General features: G+C 48.5%; 7 protein-coding genes across 7 annotated transcripts; 4 read left to right on the forward strand and 3 right to left on the reverse strand.

Moving 5' to 3' along the window:
• Positions 1 to 451: 451 nt before the first annotated feature.
• N7516_005577 (glycoside hydrolase family 35 protein) lies at positions 452 to 3,742 on the forward strand (the record flags this gene model as incomplete). The annotated part of the gene is made up of 5 exons (XM_057218297.1): positions 452 to 1,252; positions 1,340 to 2,336; positions 2,390 to 2,683; positions 2,740 to 2,899; positions 2,953 to 3,742. 5 exons carry the CDS (start codon positions 452 to 454, stop codon positions 3,740 to 3,742), a joined length of 3,042 nt encoding a protein of 1,013 aa, XP_057080180.1.
• Positions 3,743 to 3,972: 230 nt separating this feature from the next.
• N7516_005578 (putative MFS transporter) lies at positions 3,973 to 5,555 on the reverse strand (the record flags this gene model as incomplete). The annotated part of the gene is made up of 2 exons (XM_057218298.1): positions 3,973 to 4,139; positions 4,205 to 5,555. The coding sequence occupies 2 exons, from the start codon at positions 5,553 to 5,555 to the stop codon at positions 3,973 to 3,975; spliced, it is 1,518 nt and encodes a 505-aa protein (XP_057080181.1).
• A 2,228-nt stretch (positions 5,556 to 7,783) lies between these two features.
• On the reverse strand, positions 7,784 to 10,152 carry N7516_005579 (uncharacterized protein; the record flags this gene model as incomplete). Its single annotated transcript, XM_057218299.1, has 4 exons — positions 7,784 to 7,831; positions 7,888 to 8,258; positions 8,316 to 9,186; positions 9,247 to 10,152. 4 exons carry the CDS (start codon positions 10,150 to 10,152, stop codon positions 7,784 to 7,786), a joined length of 2,196 nt encoding a protein of 731 aa, XP_057080182.1.
• Positions 10,153 to 13,603: 3,451 nt separating this feature from the next.
• N7516_005580 (translation initiation factor eIF2B subunit gamma) lies at positions 13,604 to 15,392 on the reverse strand (the record flags this gene model as incomplete). The annotated part of the gene is made up of 3 exons (XM_057218300.1): positions 13,604 to 15,060; positions 15,156 to 15,285; positions 15,342 to 15,392. The coding sequence occupies 3 exons, from the start codon at positions 15,390 to 15,392 to the stop codon at positions 13,604 to 13,606; spliced, it is 1,638 nt and encodes a 545-aa protein (XP_057080183.1).
• Positions 15,393 to 15,767: 375 nt separating this feature from the next.
• Positions 15,768 to 16,541, forward strand: N7516_005581 (uncharacterized protein; the record flags this gene model as incomplete). Its single annotated transcript, XM_057218301.1, has 1 exon — positions 15,768 to 16,541. The coding sequence occupies one exon, from the start codon at positions 15,768 to 15,770 to the stop codon at positions 16,539 to 16,541; it is 774 nt and encodes a 257-aa protein (XP_057080184.1).
• Positions 16,542 to 16,626: 85 nt separating this feature from the next.
• On the forward strand, positions 16,627 to 17,151 carry N7516_005582 (uncharacterized protein; the record flags this gene model as incomplete). The annotated part of the gene is made up of 1 exon (XM_057218302.1): positions 16,627 to 17,151. The coding sequence occupies one exon, from the start codon at positions 16,627 to 16,629 to the stop codon at positions 17,149 to 17,151; it is 525 nt and encodes a 174-aa protein (XP_057080185.1).
• Positions 17,152 to 17,877: 726 nt separating this feature from the next.
• On the forward strand, positions 17,878 to 20,757 carry N7516_005583 (uncharacterized protein; the record flags this gene model as incomplete). The annotated part of the gene is made up of 4 exons (XM_057218303.1): positions 17,878 to 18,223; positions 18,283 to 18,495; positions 18,548 to 19,653; positions 19,714 to 20,757. The coding sequence occupies 4 exons, from the start codon at positions 17,878 to 17,880 to the stop codon at positions 20,755 to 20,757; spliced, it is 2,709 nt and encodes a 902-aa protein (XP_057080186.1).
• Between the last annotated feature and the right edge of the window lie 1,993 nt (positions 20,758 to 22,750).

The following is a 22,750-nucleotide window of genomic DNA, read 5'->3' on the forward strand; positions in this document are numbered from 1 at the left end:
AGTGACTCAAGGTGGATTTGCTTTTACAGCGTCCTTGTATTCTCAGCCTTTATTTTTATTTTTCGGCTGTACGAGTATATATCATTTTTGGATATATCTTTTATCACAGACCCGTTTATTGTGTAATGAAAAGACATCACTCTAAAAAGAAAGACAGTCCAGATATTTTCAAGTTACATGTGTCTATGTTGTATGTATGGAACTACCTATTTACCTCTGTACTCCCCCATCCGGGGAAATCCCGTTGGAGGAAAAACCACCAGCCAAGCACCGGACGGAGATTGCATATTTTCCAGGACGAAAGAGGAAATTAACACCCGCGCCTTGAACCCTGACCAACGCCGCGTTTACTCTAACATCAAGTGGCTGATCGAGAAAATAACTATAAATTAACCATAACCACTCCGGCAATGCTCAAGAGCTTTTGTCAAAGAGTGGTCCACGACCCAAAATGACGCGCATCTTCAATTTCCTGCTAGTCCTCCTAGCGTGTCTTGGGGCCTCCACAAAAGCAGACGACCAAGCCGTCACGCAATGGCCACTACATGATAACGGTATAAACACCATCGTGCAATGGGATCACTACAGCTTCCAAGTAAACGGTCAACGCATCTTCATCTTCTCCGGCGAATTCCACTACTGGCGCATCCCTGTACCAGCCCTATGGCGTGACATCCTTGAGAAAATCAAAGCAGCCGGCTTCACAGCCTTCGCATTCTACTCCAGCTGGGCATACCACGCACCGAACAACGCAACAGTAGATTTCTCAACCGGCCCCCGCGATATCACCCCAATCTTCGAGCTCGCCAAGGAATTGGGCTTGTACATCATCGTCCGGCCCGGCCCGTACGTCAATGCAGAAGCCAATGCTGGCGGCTTCCCGTTGTGGCTGACAACCGGTGACTACGGTACCCTCCGTAATGATGATACCCGCTATACAAATGCTTGGACACCGTACTTTACCGAAGTGACCGAAATCACTAGTCGCTACCAGGTGACTGATGGCCATAACTCTATCGTTTATCAGATTGAGAATGAGTATGGGAATCAGTGGCTCGGTGATCCTTCCCTACGTGTGCCGAATGAGACGGCCATTGCTTACATGGATCTGCTTAAGGCCAATGCTCGTAAGAATGGTATTACGCTGCCGCTGACCGTAAATGATCCTAATATGGCCACGCACTCGTGGGGTAAGGACTGGTCTGATGCGGGTGGGAATGTTGATGTCTCTGGTTTGGACTCGTATCCTTCGGTATGTGACTTTCCATATCTCCGGTGCGAGAGTAGATGGGAAAAGGAAGAGAAGGAGGAATGAGAACTAATTGAATTTGTGTATTAGTGTTGGACTTGCGATATCAGCCAGTGTACCTCCACTAATGGCGCATACGTCCCCTTCCAGGTTCTGGAATACCACGATTACTTCCAAGAATCACAGCCCAGTATGCCCGCTTTCATGCCCGAGTTCCAGGGCGGCTCGTACAACCCCTGGGGTGGGCCAGAAGGTGGCTGCCCCGGTGATATCGGCGATGACTTTGCCAACCTGTTCTACCGCTGGAACATCGGGCAGCGTGTGACAGCAATGTCCTTGTACATGATGTTTGGTGGTCAAAACCACGGTTCTATGGCTGCGCCAGTGACAGCTACCAGCTACGACTACTCGGCGCCGATCTCAGAGGACCGGTCTATCTGGTCGAAATACCATGAGACTAAATTGCTGGCGTTGTTCACTCGATCTGCGAAGGATCTAACCATGACGGAGTTGGTTGGTAATGGAACGCAGTATACTGATAACTCCGCTGTCAGGGCTTATGAGCTTCGGAATCCGGAGACAAATGCTGCGTTCTATGCTACTTTCCACTCGAACACTTCCATCTCGACGAATGAGCCATTCCATTTGAAGGTAAATACTTCGGTGGGTGTTCTGACCGTCCCCAAGTATGCCAGCACCATTCGCTTGAATGGACATCAGTCGAAGATCATCGTGACGGACTTCACCTTTGGCTCGAAAACTCTGCTGTACTCCACAGCCGAGGTTCTGACATATACTGTCTTCGATAAGAAGCCTACATTGGTTCTCTGGGTTCCGACTGGCGAGTCTGGCGAGTTCTCTGTCAAGGGAGTTAAGAAGGGTTCTATCAAGAAATGCCAGGGATGTTCGCGGGTCAAGTTCATCAAAGAACATGGCGGTCTGACGACCTCGTTCGCGCAATCCACCGGCACGACTGTGCTGGAATTCGATGATAGTGTTAGAGTTATCGTGCTTGATAGAACGTCCGCGTATGATTTCTGGGCTCCTGCACTCACAAATGATCCATTCGTACCTGAGACAGAGAGCGGTTCGTTCTCTTTATTATTCCTCCCATGCTCAAAAGACTAATTATTGCTGCAGTTCTCGTCCAGGGCCCGTATCTCGTCCGCGATGCTAATCTGTCCGGATCCAAGCTTGCGATAACCGGCGACGTCGTCAACGCAACAACACTGGACGTCTTTGCACCAGATGGTGTCAAGTCTGTGACCTGGAATGGAAAGGAGGTTCACATCCATTCGACCGAGTACGGGAGTCTCAAGGGCTCACTCGATGCACCGAAAGCTATCAACCTGCCGACATTCACTTCATGGAAATCGAAAGACAGTCTACCGGAGCGGTTCACCGATTACGATGACTCAGGTGTGGCGTGGGTTGGTATGTTACTCACTAATATATTGGAATCACACGAAGAAAATTAGCTGATCTTGCAGATGCCAACCATATGACAACGCTCAACCCGAGAACCCCGACAAGTCTACCCGTCCTCTACGCCGACCAATACGGCTTCCACAACGGCGTCCGTCTGTGGCGCGGATATTTCAACGGAACGGCGACGGGGGCCTTCATCAACGTCCAAGGAGGATCCGCATTGTAAGTACCACAACCACCATCAAAGCAACATAGTGCTAACGTGCTACTTACAGCGGGTGGTCCGCCTGGCTAAACGGCGAGTTCATCGCCTCCTACCTCGGAAACGCAACAGCATCCCAAGGAAACCTTACCTTGTCATTCAAAAACGCAACCCTGCACACCGACACGCCAAATGTCCTCCTAATCGTCCATGACGACACAGGCCACGACCAAACAACCGGCGCCCTCAACCCGCGCGGAATCATGGACGCAACCCTCCTCGGCTCGGACTCGGGCTTCACGCACTGGCGTCTAGCCGGCACCGCGGGCGGGGAGTCGGACCTCGACCCGGTGCGCGGCGTGTACAACGAAGACGGACTATTTGCCGAGCGCGTTGGGTGGCATCTACCCGGCTTTGACGACTCAGCTTGGGGAGAGGAGGAATCCACTACGGATTCCACAAAGTCTGTCCTTAGCTTCCAGGGTGCGACGGTTCGCTTCTTCCGTACTACCATTCCCCTTGATATCCCTGCGCACACTGATGTGTCTATTTCGTTTGTTCTTTCTACGCCGGCTGGTGTGACGACGGAATATCGGGCTCAGTTGTTTGTTAATGGGTACCAGTATGGAAGGTATAATCCTTATATTGGAAACCAGGTTGTTTATCCTGTTCCTGTGGGGATTTTGGATTACACCGGGGTGAATACAATTGGAGTGGCGGTTTGGGCGCAGAGTGAAGAGGGGGCTAGTATTGGGATTGACTGGCGGGTTAACTATCTTGCTGATAGTTCGTTGGATGTGGCTTCGATGGATACTAAGGATTTAAGGCCTGGGTGGACTGAGGAGAGGGTGAAATATGCTTGAGTTCAATGGTTTAAAAGGTGGCTGTGGTGAAATGATTTAGATCTACATATCTAGCATCCAACGTGTTATACAGTAAATATCATGAATATGTTACATAGTAATTGTTATATTCTTCATATCCATCTATTACGGATCCTAGTCCAGCAGGCATACTATAGTCTTGAGCCAGATCCCTTCATTAGTTTCTAAAAGATAGAGCCCACGTAGGCAAATCCAAACTTGATCCAATCTTAAACCAAAAAGCGGAAACCACGACGGCTTCCTTCGCCAGGAACAGCACCCTCGACCTCCTCACCGCGATCAAGCTTCTTATTGAGACGCACAAGCATGAATCGGAGCACCGTTGCAGAGACAATGGCAATAAAAGCCGTTGCACAGTTGACAGACATGGCAGGAACTGGGAGAGTGTTAGTTATGAGTTGATATTGCTAGAAACAAAACCAGCCGTAGAGAAACACTTACTAAATCTTGGAGCCTGAGAGTCAGGATACATATAGCTAGCATAGATACTGCTGGCATTGCTAACACAGTTAATAGCGGCCAGAGCAGCGGCACGCTTCGCAGCCGGACGAGGCAGGGTATTTGAGATCCAGCCGAGGGCGACAACGTAGCCGGAGTAGAAGGACGGCACCATGAGCATCATCGCCACATAGCGGGGTGCAGTGGCTGTGGTAGTAGCAGCAATAATAAATGCCACAACGGAGATGTATAGCGGTGCGGTGATATGGAAATACCGCTCTCCGGTACGGTCTGCATGCCATGCGTTACCAAAGGCGCAGATAACGGCCAGGCAGTAAGGAGGGGCTGTCAGGAGTAGAGTCTCGATGTTGCCGTATTGGAGTGTTTTGACGACTGTTGGGAAGAAGTTGGTGACTGAGGCAGAGGAGACAATGCAGAGGATCATGAGCATCAGGACCCAAGTCTTGATGTCTGTGAGGGCAAGCTTAGCTCCATGCAGGAAGCTCTGCTGCTCGCTGTCGACCCAGTCGTCTTCGCCGATATCTTCTTCCAGACGCCACGCAGCCAGTTGCTTCTCTTCCTCTGAAAGCCAACTAGTGGTGCGAGGGAAGTTGGGGAGAACAAAAATTGCGGCAAAGGCAATCACAATAGTGACAGCACCTTCGATTATGAATAACCATCGCCAAGCACGCAGTCCTAGCACGTGGTCCATGTTACTAGTGATGCCTGCTGCGATGAGACCTGAGAAAGCACCCGAGAGCAAAGATCCAGAGTAGAGTGCCGCTGTACGGAAACCCAGCTCCTTGCGGGTGTACCAAACACTCAGGAAGTATAAGCAGCCTGGGAAGTAGGCAGCCTCGACAAAACCCAGGAAGAAGCGGATGACCACGAGACCGGCGTAGCTTTGAGCAGCGGCGGTAGCGGTGGAAATGATACCCCAGAAAACCATAGCAATTGGGAGGTAGAGGGCTGGTTTGCCGAATTTGTTGAGCATCAGGTTGGACGGGATTTGCATCAACAGATAACCAACGAACAATATGCTGACGCAAGTCGCGAACTGGTTGCCCACAAGACCTAGGTCTTCCTCTAGACCTGCTAAACGAGCCGAGGCAATATTGTTCCTATCGAGGTAGTTGAGAATGTACATAATAATGATCATGGGTAATAGTCGTACATCAATCTTGCGGACGAGAGCTTTCTCGGCTTTCGTGCGTTCTTCGGGAGTCAGATTGGCAACGTAGGCCGGGGCTTCTTTTTGAGGGTTGGGCCTATCGGCATTGGCGACAATTTCAACATTGTCAATGCGAGATTTGTCAATATCCTCCACTTCAACCTCCAGGTTTCTGGGAGACATCTCTGTTGTTTGCTTTTCTGGTGTTAGAATGAATGAACTGTTGGGAAGATGGGAGAAGGATTGAAATAAGTAGCAAGACCACACCAGCTAACTCAATATGTGAGTCTAAGCCAGAGTCAAAAAGATGGATACCGGAGGAAGCAAGGGGTATAAGAAGGGAAAAAAGAAAAAGAAAGGCACACGTGGAGAGTGAGACTCGGCGGCACGTCGGGGCGAGTTGCGAATTATTAGTTTGGAATCCTCTGCCCTCCGCAGGGGTGAGATATGTGGCGTTGATGTCTGGTCCGAGAGTAATACGACATAAGGAGCAATACCCAAGACGTGCCGGTCTATAAATATCATACCAATCAACCTGGAATCCCATGTTATGGAACGGGAGAGTCAAATATCTGTCCCCGCATATATGGAAAAAGACCGGGGGGAAATATCAGACCCCGGACTTATCCCGATCATACCATCCTTTACCGACATTTTGCGGGGGAAGTGACTTCTAAGGTTGGAAGGGGATGTTACATTCAGGGAAAGATCATCTCCCCGCGTGGGGTAGTAAGCTTCTCGGATTTAAGCGTATTTAGGCGCTAACCTAACCATGGTACCACGGCGTGGGGGTTATTCTAAGCAGGATGCTGTTCATTCTCCTCACTCTACACCATATCACATTTATTTTAACCGAACACAACTCAGTTCTAACGTCTATATTAGTTGAACAATGTCTTTTAGCAATGCATTAGATGTTGAGCTTTACTATCTTCAAAGGTGGAGAATCCAATATCAACCCTGATTCAGTACTGCATTCGACCTCCACGCATTCTAATAGAAATATGCTGTTCACATCATGATATCTATCAATGGCATGGAAACCCAAGATTCCTCTTATTACCTAGGTCCCAATCCCGATATTCTCGGTTTCCCGATCCCTTCATTCCTTTCGGGTCTTTTTGTCGGGATTTCGGACCGAAATGACATTCTTGGTATACAGTATTGAAATATACATTAAACAATACAAAACTATGAAGAATGTAATAGGTTATTATTAGAACCCTTATACAAAGCCGTAGGTTAGCCGATGGCGACTCAAACTCAACCACTCTCAAACCACAACCCTTTGATAGCCCTCCATAGTTCATCGAATTACTTCGCTCTCCCCTGACGATTTGTATCATTACCCTGTAACACTACGAGCTGAAAATTAAGAGAGCTGATAATTCAAGGGCTACCGTATACCTTGGATGACATTTCAATTCTACTCTTCAATATTGTGTCTTCCTAGTAGCTACCAGTAAAGAGAGGTGGGAGATATATATTTCTAATAGAATTATAGCCTACGACCCTCTCTCAATTACCTGAAGCCAATACAAAGTTCGTCTACTCATAGTCAAAATATCAAAACAAGCTTACGCTACATTAGCTGTAGAAATATACTCACGAGGAACAACAGCATAAATTGAATCTGTGCAGACAACGAGGACCGCCCATTAAACATAGTTTACCCAACACAGCAGCCGAAGAGATACCAAAAATGACACGTCAAGACAGAATGAAACAAGGCTTAGACATTGGATTCAGAGCTTAGTGAGTGATAAGTATGAAATGGGCCTAGAGATGACCATGAGGAACGATGTGCTAGAAGGACAGGAGAAAACAGAGAGAAAAAAAAGGAGATAAAATGAAAGAACAAAACAGCCCAGTAAACCACGCTCCCAATAATACTCAATGACAATGACTCAGATGCACACAATGCAGAAAAAAAAAAAAAAACAGAATTGGAAAGAAAATGACGGCAGAGAACAAACAAGTGAGGAATATGCACCGCCACACCGATTAGATGGTAGGAGGAACATTCATTAGATCGACGCCTAAGGCAAGACCCTCGAAATGGGAGAGGAATATCTTAAGTTTTGGGATGAACTAGCGCTAGCAGCGCCTGTGTAGATATCGAGATTTTGTTTCGAGAAAAGCCACACCATTTTTTGGGTTGGCGGAACATCCGCCAAAAGCACGATTGTATTGGTCACATCGCCGTGAATAGAGCGTATACCAATCCATAGAATCAACTAAGATCCCCCGGACAGCAAAGCTTCTGTTCATGCGATGAGGAAATTCATCAAACACCTTTTTTTCGCCGGAATAGATGCATGTCTAGACAAGAACGCAGGCTCAGTGGGTAGAATCCTGGCCAGAGGCCAGCTTCAGGTCACTGAGCGATGCAAGAGACTCCCGCCCAAAACTTAAATGAAGTGTGTGTAGATCTTGGAATTCTCATGAACTTCCATCTCCTGTACTATTGTTAGTAATGACACAATTGAAGTATAGAACAGTGCAAGCAACTTACCATCTTAAAGTTATTGATCTCCTCCCGAATCTGCTGGGCAAGCAGCGGAGTGAGACGGTTGCAAGTCGCAATCTCTCCACGCCGATCGTACTCACCACTAGGCCATGTTTCATGGAACTGAATGCGAGGACTGAAGACGATATTTCTACCACCAACAGCTGACGGGGTGATGGGTGCACTCTTTGCTTCAGAAGACGAGAAGCGCCCTGCATTCGACAGGAAATAGTCCTCGCCGGCAATCTTCACCGCATCATTTTGTTGGGCTGGGGATCGTGACGACTCATCGGGTGTCGGAGGAGCACTGGAGTGCGGTGAGTCACCACCGGCCGGTCCCTGTCCGGGCGAAGAGACACTCAAGTCGGGGTGAGTTTCTAAGAAGGTCGGTTAGTTTGCCAAAGCGTCAAGTGTATTTGTGTGGAGATACGCACTCTTCAAGATACCCTTCCGAACGGCCGCCAAGATCTCCGCCCGTTCTCGGTCTCCTCCCACGATGCTCTTACGCGACTGGGAATTCTCTGACGCGGCTCTTTCACGGATGGAAGCGGAACGTCTGATCTCTGATGCATTACCCTCAACCTTGGGGAAGACAGTAGCCCCACGGGGTAGATCTGCAGCGTCGGGGTTGACAGCGACACTCTCCCGTTCCGCCTCCACGTTCACCACTGTGATCTGCGGGGGTGAAACGTCGGGGCCCGCGCCCTCCATGGAATTGATGCTGGCCACCGATTTGGGACGGAACATGCCAACCAAGGAGCGGGTGGAGCGTTTCATACCCTTGCCCATCTTGCGAAGCATCATCGACGCCGATGATGCGGTCGACGATACTGACAGATTATCGGTGGACCCGGAGAAGAAATGACCTTGATGGGAGTAGATGCTTTCACCTAGCCCGCTCAGTTCCTGCTGCTCGGCAATGGCGGCCTGTTCCGGGCCCAGTTGTTCCCTCAGCGCTTCGCGACGGGCCTGTTCTGCGGCAAATGCCTCCCGCTTGGCAGCATTGCTTTGTGCAGACGTCTTTAGAAGCTCGGAGGCACTGCCGAACGAGAAAGCCCGTCTCAAGCGTGATTTCCCGGGGCGCTTCGTTTCATTTTTCAGATCGTTGAGACGCTTCGCGGCAGGGGAATCCAGCGTCGGCATTGTTGGCTTCTTCTGAGTTTCGGGTGGAGGGTTGGGTTTGAGGGCTTCGGGTGCTGTCGATACCGGTTGCGATAATGGTGATGGCTTGCTTGTACGTTTTTCTTCTGCCTTGCCAGTTTTGCTTGTGACGGAGTTGGAGTCCGATGGGGTTCCTTCTCGTGCCTGTGAGATGGACACCGTTAGCTCCGCATTATTTCCATGAGTCCTTGTGAATGATCCTACCGAGGAGGCTGATGAGTGTGTGGAGTGAACGCTACCAACGCTGTCCCGCTGCGAGTGAGCGGAAGCAGGCCGTTGATTGGTGTCAAATGTGATGAAGTCGTAGGATCCTGATTGAGGTTGAGAGGTAGATGAAGTCGGGAAATCCAGCGACAGGTTTGGGTACGCTGTGGCATCCATATTGCCCAGGCTTCGTCGTCGATATCGTTCTGGCTGGACCCTATCAACATGAGAGGAATCATCCACACTTGAAACCCGATTGTGAGCGTTTGGTCGCGCTGATCGAGGGCCACCAAAATCATCGACGATCACGGTCGGGATTGGAGAGGCTGTGGCAGGGGATGACGGCGCGGCTTCGGCTCGTTGAGGGGTACGACGATATCGATTCGGGGAGGGTTTCGGGGAGGAAATGTTCATGACGGATGGGGAGGGAAGGTTGGCCGTAGACAAGGGACGGAGAGGCTGGTCACTCCTCGGTTGTCGTGATGGAAGTGCACTGTCGTCCTTGGAAACATAGGAACGAGATGAAGTGGAAGAATTGGATACAGAACCAGCTGCAAGATGGGGGGATCGGGGGCTGGCACCGGTGTATGTCGGATTCACCGGCACTTGAGGGGTAGTAGGTGCGGAAAAGGTACGATGTTCTGGACGGAGATGTGGTGTCCAAGACTGGCGATTTTGGACGTTGGATTGGCCCATGTTCGGGTTGTAGGCATAAGGAGCCACAACCGGGTGGCCTGCTCGGTAACTCCCGGAATTACCAGCATTGAATGAGGTCCAGGACATAGTCTGGATACGAGAACCTTGATTCTGGGTTGAAGAAGAGAAGGTGCCTGATGAGGATGAAGGACGCGTCTGAAGAACAGGTACCGTGCCACTTTGCGGAATTGTTTGAACCAACGCAGCCATATTGTTTCTTTTTCAGCAAATTGTCAAAATAGAAATCACGAGTTGTACCGGGTCGTGATCTTAGGCAACTCGCAGTAAGAAAAAAAAATAGATAGAATATGAGCCCGAGGTGTGTTCGTGTCAAATAGGGATCCGAGGAACGAAACGGGATGCTGTGACCAAGGAGCTGTCAGTTATCCATCACAATTAAAATAAGGACTCTCACGTTGTTCAATGCAGTAATGAAAGTGTGGAGTTTGTAAAGAAAGGGGGCGTGCTTTGCTTTTTTTTTTTTTCTTCCTTTCTTTTGCTGTGCACGTTGGGAGGGGATAAGGGACCGCGTCAGCCAGGGGGGTAACCATACCTGTTCTAAGTAACGTGGACATAGACTATAGTGGTACAACGATTAAAAAAAAAAAAAAGGGACGCTTGATGCCAGAAGAATGAAACTCGAAACCAGGCGAGTTGGAAGAAACGAAAGGAGGTTGGGCAAAAAAAAGAGGGAGAGATCCCTAAGATGATGAGACGTCTCTAGAATAGGAGAGCCATGTACAAGAGAAAAAAAAAAAAAAAGAGAGAGAGAATCAACAGAAATAACAGAAATAACCCCAGAACCTTCAAATGACACTCGAATAGTGCCTGTTCACTTTAAGTGGGAGAAGAAGAAGAAGGGGAGGAGATGAGAAGGGAAAATAGGAGGAGGGGGGGTGTTCCGGAGAGATCACGGTAGAAACGGTACGGGGTAGATTAGGTCCGTACTATGTATACTCCATATATGAAATTCAATGGATTGAAATTGAATAAAATAAAATAATAATGAAATGGTGAAATAGTGAAATAGTAAAATAGTGAAATAAGTCAAATAGTCAAATAGTGAAATAGTCAAATAGTCAAATAGACAGGAAATCTGTCATTTCTGAACTAATTATGCTTATGCGTCTCTTTGCATGATACAGCAGTACAACATTATCCATGTATTTATTGACTTGGAAATATATTTGGTACTATTTACTCTGTTTACTTTTACTGTTTACTATTTACTATTTACTACTTAACTAGTACTTATTGTTTATTGTTTACTTTACTGTATACTATCCTGCATCCTATATATACTATGTTGTATATACTACTTCCACTTCAAATACTCCATTATCACCTCCTGAAGCCGTTCATGAAAAGGGGCCCGGCCTCCAAATTTATGTGCCAATCACAAGTCCCCCCTTAATGCTCCATCTGGATATTCTTAGACATCTTCTCCATAGCCACTTTTTTTTTTCCCTCCCATTTTCTTAAGTAAAATAGTATTCCAATAGGAAAACATGTAAAATATCTTGTACTTTGTACTTGGTACATTTATTCTAACGGTACCTTAAAAACTAAAATCTGACGCAAGACAACATTGAACCTTCTGCAGAGAACGTGGGCGAAGAAATTAGCGAGCTACCTGGGATAGCTGGGGGGGATCCGATCGGCCTGGCACCACGTCCCGCGATTTGCGCCTGCACTAAGCTAAGTGTGACGCTATCTCGGCTTTTCGAATCCACATGTGTTTGAATCATCTGCTTAAAAAGTACATGTAGTGTACTTATTTGATCTGTTGTGTCTACGTTTATCTTATGTATAACTAAATACATTTCGAGTCCTAACTTGACAATTTCAGAATATAAACAAAAAGAAAAACAAGAACAAGAAAAAACACCCTCCGCTTAAAAATTCCGAACTTTGGAAATGACCGAGCTGTTTCCATGGTTGTGATGGTCCACTGCAACCTAATCTGTGGCATATCTCGTTTGATACTCGTTGAGTCGTAGTTTATATATTAATTCATCCTGCCGAAGATAATATCTGAGACATTCTTCAAAGTCACACACCATAATAAGGCTGAATTCCTAGTATATATATCATGGCGTGACCATATCTATGGCTCCCAGTCCTTGAAAACAGAGAGAAAAAAAAAAAAGGAAACTAAAACTTAATCTATTTTTGCACGGTTCAATGTTCTACTTCGCTATACGGAGTGACTAGTTATATCCTGCTACCTAACGGCTGGTCCCAGTAAGCTTGATATCAAACTTTCACCGGTAAATGCACAATGACGAAGCCATAGCTAAAATAACCTCAATTATTTTGACATAGTTCGTGTCATGCGCGGTTCAGCTTATTAGCACGGCGCCACTCCAGGGCTGAATCTAAAAATTCAATTCCCCTCACAAATCGGGAAATACTTATGATAAGTTATATGCTTTCAGTGTTCTCCGTTGGAGTACTCCGTACAGAGGGCGATAATGTGGAAATTCTTATCTATCTCGTACTTTATGGATACAATCCCGAAATCTCCGCGTCAAAATTGTCCCGTTTCCCCCCCACTTGCTGCAAACCACTCAATCCGTCGATCGACATACATAACTTCCCGCGTGATCGGCAGACACTGTTTTTCCCCTCGAGTCGTTTAGAACCATTTATACATTCCATACGGAGTACAACATGTACAACATATGTATGGAGTACTTCATACACTGGTGGGGAATAACCAAAATATATTTCCTTCTCCATACGAGCACCGGCCTTTTCCGAAGTTGAAACTAGCGCACATATTAGATTACATACGTACAATATACTGAGGGGGCTGCGCCTGATACCGCATATCATCGAGATTAAGCATCCTGACAACAACAACCCCCTCAATTTCATTTACCCCTAGAGCTCTGTGCGCTGAAAATCTAATCTCCTATTCAATGGGGTAATCCTTGATGATATGCACGGTGCTATGTGGCTGATCAGGGGGCAGTTCGGGCACAGGCCAAGGGCGTCACTACCGTTGTAAAAGAAATGCGAAATGCGGAGAACACACGAATCTTCCCCTGAACCTCGCGATGATCACTCGAGTCTTCGTTTATTTGTTTCTCGCCTTTGTGACATCGCGTCCAAATCCCGAATCCACATACTCCGTACTATGGCCTGATGTTTGATAAGTGGAGGCAATAAGTCCCAGACAATAAAACAAAAAACATTAAAAAAAAAACATTCAAATCTGCTCATTCGTGCGGAGGATAGTTCATGTCGTGTCCTAATGTACTAACATCCCCACTGCCAAGACAACGTCTCAAAATGTTCCGTGCTTGCACCAGCATTGCATTGGTGTACTCCGTACAGTACTCCGTACTAAATTTTAGTGTGCATCTGGGGAACCACGAGGTGGACTGGATTGGCCATTGGCATTACACATGGTGTGATAATGTGGTATTTATGAGCCTCTTAGTCTATCTTGCTCGGACCACGTCCGATATTGGGGGTGTCATTTATAGTGCCTTTTTTAAAGGGCATCTCTGCCTCATCGGTCAGGCTTTCACATCTTTCACCTTTCAGAATTTGGTGGATGTACCTAGGTAGGGGTATAAAATTCTATTTTTTGTTCTTGATCTCATGGATCTTTTATCTCGTAAACATTTATCTAGGATAAATACACCTTGAATCAGTAATCTTGGCCATCCTCTGAAGCATCCATATCATCTTCATCGTCAAGACCTTCAAAGATCATGAACTTCTCGTTTTTGGCATCTGTTTCATCAGGCACAACGTTTCCATCTTGAACCTCACAATCCTTCAGCACGGTTTCCCGGCCAATCTTGCTGCGGCGACCGATAATGGTACCCGTTAATTGGCAGCGTTCGCCAACAACAGCACCGTCCATAATCAAACAACGAGTCAACCGGGCACCACTGGCGATATGGCAGTTAGCACCGATGATGGTCTCCTTGATCACACATTTCTCCTCAACCGTCGAGTTATTATCCACTAAACAGTCGTTCCTTGTGACAGTACAACGTTGCGCGATGCTAGCTGTGTTGGCCACTTTGGAGGCGTGCGCGAATGCCGACGAAGCGACTCGGCCAACTTCTTCGATAGACTCCAGCTTAGCAAGACGGAGAGAGGTAGAGAGAAGGACGGCGGATGAATCAACCCGTCGAACAAAAGGTGCTGTGTCCTTTTGGACGTAAGCGAGCATCGGTGGTAGATTTGACTGGGAACTCTTGACAGTTTGCGAGGTGGGAGCCTTGACACGAGAGGCGAATTGGGGGTCTGATGCGGTTGTGCTGAACTTGGCCGGGGTGGCTTTGGTAGTACTCATGCTCTGGAGATCAATCTCCTCCTCCAGCGATTCACCATCGAGGGATTCACCGTCGTGGCTTTCACTCTCCCCTAGGGTGAGCCCGTGGCTTTGGCGGCGGCTTTTCTGCTGGAAGATTTCATTGATCTTTAGCTTCTCGCTGAGCCCTTGCTGCCATTCCGATTTGGCCCACCATCCAACTAAGTCTTCACCGACTGACTGGAATTGCTCATTCAAACGAGCCATGTCCTTGACCCAGTAAGGTAGCATGTAGATATGCGCATCACGGTATGTCGTCAGCAACTTCACCTGCGCATGTGTATCCACCAGGGAGTGGCGCACAAGAAAGCCCTTGTCATTTTCCAATTTCTCTTTCAATGTGGCCATGGGCATAGAAAGAACTAGCTTGGAGAGCGAGGAACGAGGCGCGGCATGAGACACGGTGGGAGCCTCGTTCTTCTCAAGTGGCGAAACTGCCACAAAGTCTGCAGCTTCGCCCTTGACACTCTCCTCCCGACCCTGTGTCTGATAGTACATGCTGAGTCCATTCCGACGATTTTTCTCGCCGCCAGACACCATCCATGCTTCAAGCAAAGACTCTCCGGGGATTTCGCAAACTAGATCGCAAGGCAAGAGAAGGAAGTCTGATTTGATACAGGTCTGCACCTCGGGCAGACGGAGGAGCTCTGCTGTGCCTGTCGTCATCTCGAGATCCGCCGGTGCGATGACTGATGGCGAAGGGAGTGAAGTAAGATGTGGATTTTGTCGTAGAGCGGCCTGGAGGGGAGCGAGCGAAGAGGGAGGAGTGACCAAAGTGACATCTAATATAGTCAGTCTTCCATCCGATGTTTCGCGATTGAGCACATGGCGTCATGGGATGCCCCGCATGCTACTTCGACGGTGGGAATGCGCTTACCAGTGATGCCCATCCTTTTCGACCAGTCTAGAGCATACCAGAGCATTGGACGGTTGGCAACAGGAATAAGGCATTTTGGGTATTCCTCGGGGTTCGAAGTGAATGTGTTGAGTGATACACCAGGGCCACACTTATTTGCTTGTTAGTTTTCATTTCAAGACATATATACCGAAGTTAGTTACTCACAAGAATTAGAGCCTGTAGGCCCGTTGGTGGCACAGATACTGAGTGAGGCATGATCTAAACCAACAATGCGCTTGCGAGTCTTCACACCTAGTCATATATTTCTCTCAAACCGATAAGCCCTGCTTCGGAGGAGTCAGAAAAACCACTTACATAATCCCAGCGGGAAACCTTGGAATGACACGTGATTGTGACCCGCCTCCAGATTTAGCAGGACGCAAACAGTACAAACATAAGTAAACACCCGCGGTAATCACCAGCCACATGTTTCTAAGACCCGAGGAGAGACGTCTGCCTCCTTTCCCTCGTTTTCCTTTCCCCAACCTCTTATTCTGCAAATTGACGTGTGAAATGCAACCAGCGAGTCAGTGCGACCGCGATTAATAGCCGTTAGATGTGCCACCTTTAATTGAACACCCCGCGATCGCAATGTCCTTCTCTCAAGATCCTCGGCGCCGCGGCGGAGCCGGCACTGGGTTCAGCTCAACTGGCGGACGAACGGCAATGGGATACTGGCTGCCCTTGGCCTTAACTGCTGGAGTCGCAACTATTAGCATTGCAGCTTGGATCTGGAGTGAACGAAATGATGACGACGACGAAGACGAAGATGACCGCCCCCACGGAGATGGTCGCCCTTACCCGCCTCCTGTTGGACCCGGAAGTGACCACCCTCCACCTTCCTATACTACCGGAGATTATGCCCGAAGCGCAGGAGCGGAGATACTGCCTGGAGATGCTTCCTATGATCATAGCATGATGGCTCGCATGCAAGGTGCTTTGCGCCGCACGCCTAGCCCTCAGCAGATCTTCGATGGCGCTAGCAAAAGAGTTGTGGCCGGCGTCACTGCCGCAGGAGCCTTTGTCGGTGGCGCTCTCACCTCAATTCGTGAAGACAACAAAGGCGAGGGCGACTATGAGGACCACTCCAGATGGTCGGAGGAGGCTCAAACCAGAGCTCACGAGAGAAGCCAACAAGCCGCCATTACGCCGACTATGAGTGGTGGATTGCTAAGCCGTCCAGCTAATATCCTTGACAAGGACAACAAGGTCGTTGTAATTGTGGTCTCCTCGGTTACATCGGCTGATGACGACGAATTTCCTTCTGAACATGCGGTAAGAAGTTCTCGTTCTTGTTACCCACCCCGTGCGCTTTCTGACAATCACAGTCCATTCTATCCCATCTCCCTGAACATCTCGATTTGAATACCTCCAAGATCTTTGTGTTGATCTATGCTCCGGAATTGAAACACGCCATTAAGAAGGGGGCGTATCTCCCACCTTACCATCCATGACTTCGTCTTATTCAAACATTGGCACCGAGGAAGGAGCTTCTATCGGGGAACTGGCCTCTGGGGATTTGGCTGCGGTCGAGCCCCGCCAGGACGATGGATTAGAGGGCACTTCTCGCCTCTTCAGAACGTTATACACACAGGCACAAGCGCTTGTTGAGAAAGACAGCATGATCATGCCTTTCAGTACCCCTGGTGGCTATGTGCACCTCGCTCGCCACCTATTCCCAGAGCTTGTTTATGTCCAAGAGTCGTTAACTGGAGATCAGGGGGACCCTGCCATCCATATTTCTCAATGGGTTCGCCAGGTTATCGTCGTGGTCGGAGACGAGGGTGGCCGTGGCGGGCTTATCGACAGTGATGACGAGTCAGCACTTGGTGAAAAGGAAGACAAGTGGTGGAAAAAGAGGGCGTCACTGGACTCGGCAAGCGCATTGATGTGGTTGATGTTGTCCGAGTCGGAGATGACTGGCGACGACGAGTGCGTGGTCTGGACTAGTTCAGATCAAGTTTCGGCCCCATGATTTTGATGTTGATATTTGTCTGCTCGCATGTCTATACCTGTTCTATTGTTTTTTTCCTTTTTTCTTCTTTCCCTTTCTACACCCGCTTATGACTGATTGACCCTATTCCCCTGTTTTCCCAATTTTTTTGTCTTCATTTGATACGATTCACTTTTGACAATAATACATGCTTCTTTTGCTGTAAGCTACGTCTGTCTATTTACCACATAGATAACCCTCAGAATTGGCTCACTTAGCTCTGACATGTACCGAGTATTTGTCTAACGTGGCATAGTAGTGTATTAAAGCCATTCAGAATTGATTCATCTACCTATGTATTCAATCGATCGCATTGTTATGTCTCATCAATTAACTAGTCCCAATTCGGAATGGGTCATGTGACTGACTTCACGTTGACCCACGGCTTGGCATCATCAGTTGACCTACCTCTGCAAGACCTCGTCCAGCGGCTTCTCCGATTCACCCCTTCCCAGCAGCATCATTGGACGGGTGCTTTCTTTCTTTCATTCTTTAATCCCACTCGGTCAGCCTCCACCGCTTTTTCGCATTGATTCCAGCTGTGCTGGGGACCGGTGTCGCCCTACCTATCCCCACATGTCTCGCGCATCGGCCATCTCACTCATTTCCCGAGCACGGCTTTCATTTAACATCATCAAATCGGCATTCCGGTAAGTCGCATTTTTAACTCACTGGCCACGCCGAGGTTGCGCAACCGGCGCAGACATTATGGCGACCGCAATTTCCAAGCCGGCCTCCCATACCCAGAAGATGAAGCGGCCGCCCCCGCCTTTCAGCCAGGCCGCGGCCAACGGAGTCAAGGGCCAGCACCTCTCGTCTTCGCCCACATCTGCCGCAAAGCGTCTTCCCACAGGAGCCTCCGTCAACGCAACTTCCAATTTTACAAATGGCGTAGCCCATGTGGCGAATTCCACGACGAAAGGCCCCCTTAATCGGACCAGGAATCAATCGCAAAGACCTGTGGATCAGTCCTCGCGCTCTGGCCGGCCAGTAACGAGGACTGCTGCAACAGATCAGGCACACCGAGCTGGGAAAAAAGCACCAGAACCGTATGGTAAGGAGTTCCGTGACATTCGCAATGCCAATGCGCGATCACTGACCTTCTTCTCATAGTGAAAACTACGTCCTATATCCTCAAGAAATATTCGAAATGTCCCCCGTCCCTCATTGTGCATTTACATCCCACACATTTTCGATTTGAGCAGCAAGATGGTAGCTTCCCTTATAACTCCGAGATGAAGGTCATCATCGAGCACATTCGTGCCGGGACAGTTCCGCATGATCTGATCGAGGAGCTTCTGCGAGGCGGTGTGCAGTTCTATGAAGGTAGTTATCGGCTGTAATAGGTAGCTCAATGAACCCCTGCTAACACCATCAGGTTGCCTCATCGTCCGTGTCATCGATCACAAATCTGTCTCGGCGCAAGCAAGAAAGGCATCAACCACCTCCTCCAACGAGAACAACACACCATTCTCTCTACACAACTACAACGAACATGTTACCCCGTCGGCTTTTGTTCCATACCCAAAACAAAATCAGCTCACATCGGCCACACAAGGCACCAAGGCTGATGGGACACCGATTGCCAATCAACAGACAGATGGGCCGGCGATTGGTGAGCAGACAGACGACAAAAGCAGCAACATAAGCCAGAAAAATGCCCCCGTGAAGCCTCGAGTATTTACTACAGTTCTTCACCCCACTGCCCGAACTTTGCAGGCAGAGTTGACACTGCTGGTCACCACTCCCGACCCGAGAGCCAACAAAGCACCAGCTCAACCAAGCTCCTCTACTTCTTCAGCTACCCCTGGAAGTAGTCAACTAGATCGTGGACATGTTGCGAAGAGACAGAAAATGCTGGTTGAACCAGAGGATCTTTTGGAATGCGAATCTAAAATGATACAGGCCTTGGCACCTCCTCTCTTCTTGGATCCCGTGCATAGTATGGAGGCCGCCCAGGAGCTATTTAAGCACCTGGAAAGCCCACTGCATTGCGACCCGCCACCTTTGCCCAAGCGCCGAAAGAGAACCGTTGCCGAACTCGCCGCGGACGAAGCCCTGGCAGCCGAAGAGGAGAGATTTATGCTCATCATGGACGAGCGTCTGGAGCCCACGGCTTCTGGCCCTGGTGGCGCTGCAAAGGCTGCGGCCGTGGATGACGCCGGTGGCGTCGCACCATTCGAACCCCGCTTCTCTCGTTTTAAGACACTTGAAACGATTCGCATGCAGCACGAGGAGAAGGCCAAACGTGAACATGAAATGAAGCTGAAGCAGGAGTTGGCCAAGAGGCAGCAGCAGGAGCAGGAGAGAGAGCGGCGCCGTGCGATAGAGCAGCGGCAAGCCGAGGAACACGCGAAAGAGGAATCGCGGAGACAACAACTTGCTGCCCAGCAGGCGCAGGCCCAACTCGCTGCGCAACAGCAAAATCGGCACATTATGGCCCAGCCCAATGGCGTCAGTCAAGGCCAACAGTCTTCACCTGTTGTACGTAACCAGACCCCACATGCCACTTCATCACCACTGGTTGGTAACATTATGCCGCAGGCGGTTCCGATGACCATGACCGCATCTGGATCTGGCAGTCCACCGCGACCTCCATCTGCTTTGCAGCATGCGCACCCGAATGTTATGAGCCACCCAATGGCACCTTCGAGAAGTCAGCAAGGACCAAGCCGACATGGTACTCCGCAGATGACCCAGGGCACGCCGGCTATGTCGCATGCCACACCAATCATGCGTAATGTTACGCCTACTCAGCGGATGGGTCATGGCAGTCCGACCCACTCGATGGGTCAGACCCCGGTGATGAATCCGGGCATGGCAGCCACGCCGCAAATGAACGGGGGCATGCCTTTCACACCACAACAACAGATTGCGCTGCAACACCGACAGCAAGCGCTTATGGCGCAACAAGGACACATCCAGCACAATCAGTATACGCCACAGCAGCTAGCCCACCTACAGGCCAATGCCCACGCTCAACAGAATATCCAATCTCATCATCAAATGCTACAGCAGCAGCAACAGCAGCAGCAGCAGCAGCAGCAACAAAACCACCAGGGTGTTCCTAAAGTTACTCAGCAAGGCCAGCAAGCATACCAGGCTCAGCTCATGCGTGCTCAATATGCGCAGATGCAAATAGTCAAGCAGCAGCAGCAAGGCCAGCACCCGCAAATGCAGGGACAACAAGCCCATCCACATCAAGGCAATCCGCAGTTAACAAATCAGCAACAACAGCAAATGCTGATGGCAGCCGCACAGGCGAATGGTGGGCAAATGGGTCCAAATGGACAGCCCATGAACCAAGCACAGAGATACACCCAGCTCTACCAACAACGGCTGCTTCGCATGCGACATGATATGTCGACTCGGTATATGGCTCAGTATGGCCCACCAAACCAGTATCCCTCCAATATTGCGCAGCAGTATGGTCCTGGGCTGGAAAAGACTGCCAAAGCTTGGGTCTCCGAGGTCATGCGACGTGAGCGGGATGGCGGACAGCAACAGCAGCAACAGCGGGCTGCGTTGCAAGCCCAGCAAATGCAAGCGCAGGGGTCGATGCACAGCATGGGTGGTATGAATAACTGAGGGCTATCCTGAACTGGTATAACGTGGCAACATACGAGATTGATGATAACCTGCGAGGACAGAGGTTTTCCCACATTTACAATTTCACCGGTGTAAAATCTGGTTCGAGGTCGATTTATGATGAGCATTTACCCAACGGCAGTGGGTCATTGGTTAGCAACCGCTCAATGTCTCTGCTTTTGACCTTTTTTCTTGTTCTTTTTTTGTTTTGCTTTTCTGAAATCCCGGGGTTTTGTACAGGGACCAGGCATCGTGGAGATTGGAGAGGACGGCGTTATTTTTTGTCTTGCTCATTATTTTTTTTTCTTTTCTTTTCAATTGTACTATTTTGGCGCGGCTTTCGGTGGGAACCCTGGGATTTATCAAACTCGATACCATTCTGTACAGGAGTTATTTTGATATCACGACGCGTCTATGGGGTTTGGATTGCAAATTGCATTGTGGAAATACCTTGAATTTGATAGCACAAAATGCAACAATTGGCTTCTATTTGTTTACTGTTCTGTAGATTCGTTGGTCTGTATTGGTCTCTCGATTAGCTTGAATGTCCTCGATCCTATGTCTACTGGGAGACACCTTGGGACGATTCCAGCATCGGTCTAAGTACATATTGCAGTGTGACAGCATGAGGGTCTCAATGTTGCTTTGAATTTCTACTATAACCAAGTGCAGAAAGGATCAGACGAAGCAGAATCAAAAGTGATGAATTCATATTATATAAACGAAGTCTACGAATAAATACGAGATGTTCCAGATCTTCAATGGATGTTTGACACCTCGGGCGAACCGTAGGACAAAAATCTAGTACTCACTGGCTAGGGAGATAAATCTCCATTTCGATATAAGCACTTCTTCGGCGCGACCGCGGCCATGAAAGGGCCGGATCGCAATTTGACATCCGTGCTATAAGCTGCGAAGCTGTGGAAGAGGGAAAGGGAAAGGGGAAGGCGAAAAAAAAAAAGGCACAGGATAATGATTGTAAGTATTCAATTGGATACATAAGGTATCAAAGCTATCAAAAAGGGGGGATATCAAAAGACATCGTCAGTATGTATGGTGGCTATCACTTCCTTTCCTGAGACTGTTCTCTGGTCAATCGGTACTCAGACTGTTGAGCTTGATATTTTTGAAACATTCATGGAGAAGTTCATGTCAATAGAAATGGTGATCATCATAGTAAGGAGAGACCAGAGTTGTCTCGTGAGATGAAAGGGGTGTATAGAGGCAAAGCTAAAGCCATTGATCAGGGGAAGACATTAATCCCTTGAGCAATGACTTCGCAAAGCATATTGTTGTGTGTCGAGTGGCAGACAGAAGATGTCGGATTTTATGTGAAGGAGCTGTTGAAAATTGGTGCGCCGAGTTTTTATATCGTGTGATTACATAAATGATGTGTCAGCGGGAAGCGGGTCAATGACTAAGCGTGTTCCCGATCGGGAAAGGTATCAACAGCCGAATCCAAGGTTATAGTTGTACATAGAAGAGAACGCCGTTCCTTCTATATTCTCACTACAACACCGACAAGAGGGGGAATATCCAGAAAAGCGACGCCTAAAGTGACGTCCAAAATGATGTTGAAAGGCCGTTGTACATGATCAGGGGATTCATGTGGGATTTTGATGTCTGATGACTTTGCAAGTGATAACATGATAGTTATCAGCTGATAAAAAGGCCGAGAATGGATATAATGGGGGTCTAGTCAGTCTATAAGACTAGATAGACTGTTGAACTATTTGTTCCAGTCAGTAAAGTGCACTCAAGAATAACCATGAGATCACCAGTAATATGACAGAAGCAAACGAAATTCAACAATTCGAACCAACAGGATTAAAAGCAAGGCGAGAAATCATGCACCAAGAGATATGAACTCTACTGTGAGGACCGCCACTTCGAGACTCCCGGAGCCGAAGAAGCTAGGGATAATGATCGTCGCGCATCACCCGAGGACCAGGTAAGCCGAACGAATAGGAACAGTTGGAAATCTTCACTATTC

Source organism: Penicillium verrucosum (assembly GCF_028828655.1).
Source record: "Penicillium verrucosum strain IBT 35672 chromosome Unknown utg000001l_segment0_segment0, whole genome shotgun sequence".
Classification (NCBI taxonomy): Eukaryota; Fungi; Ascomycota; class Eurotiomycetes; order Eurotiales; family Aspergillaceae; genus Penicillium; species Penicillium verrucosum.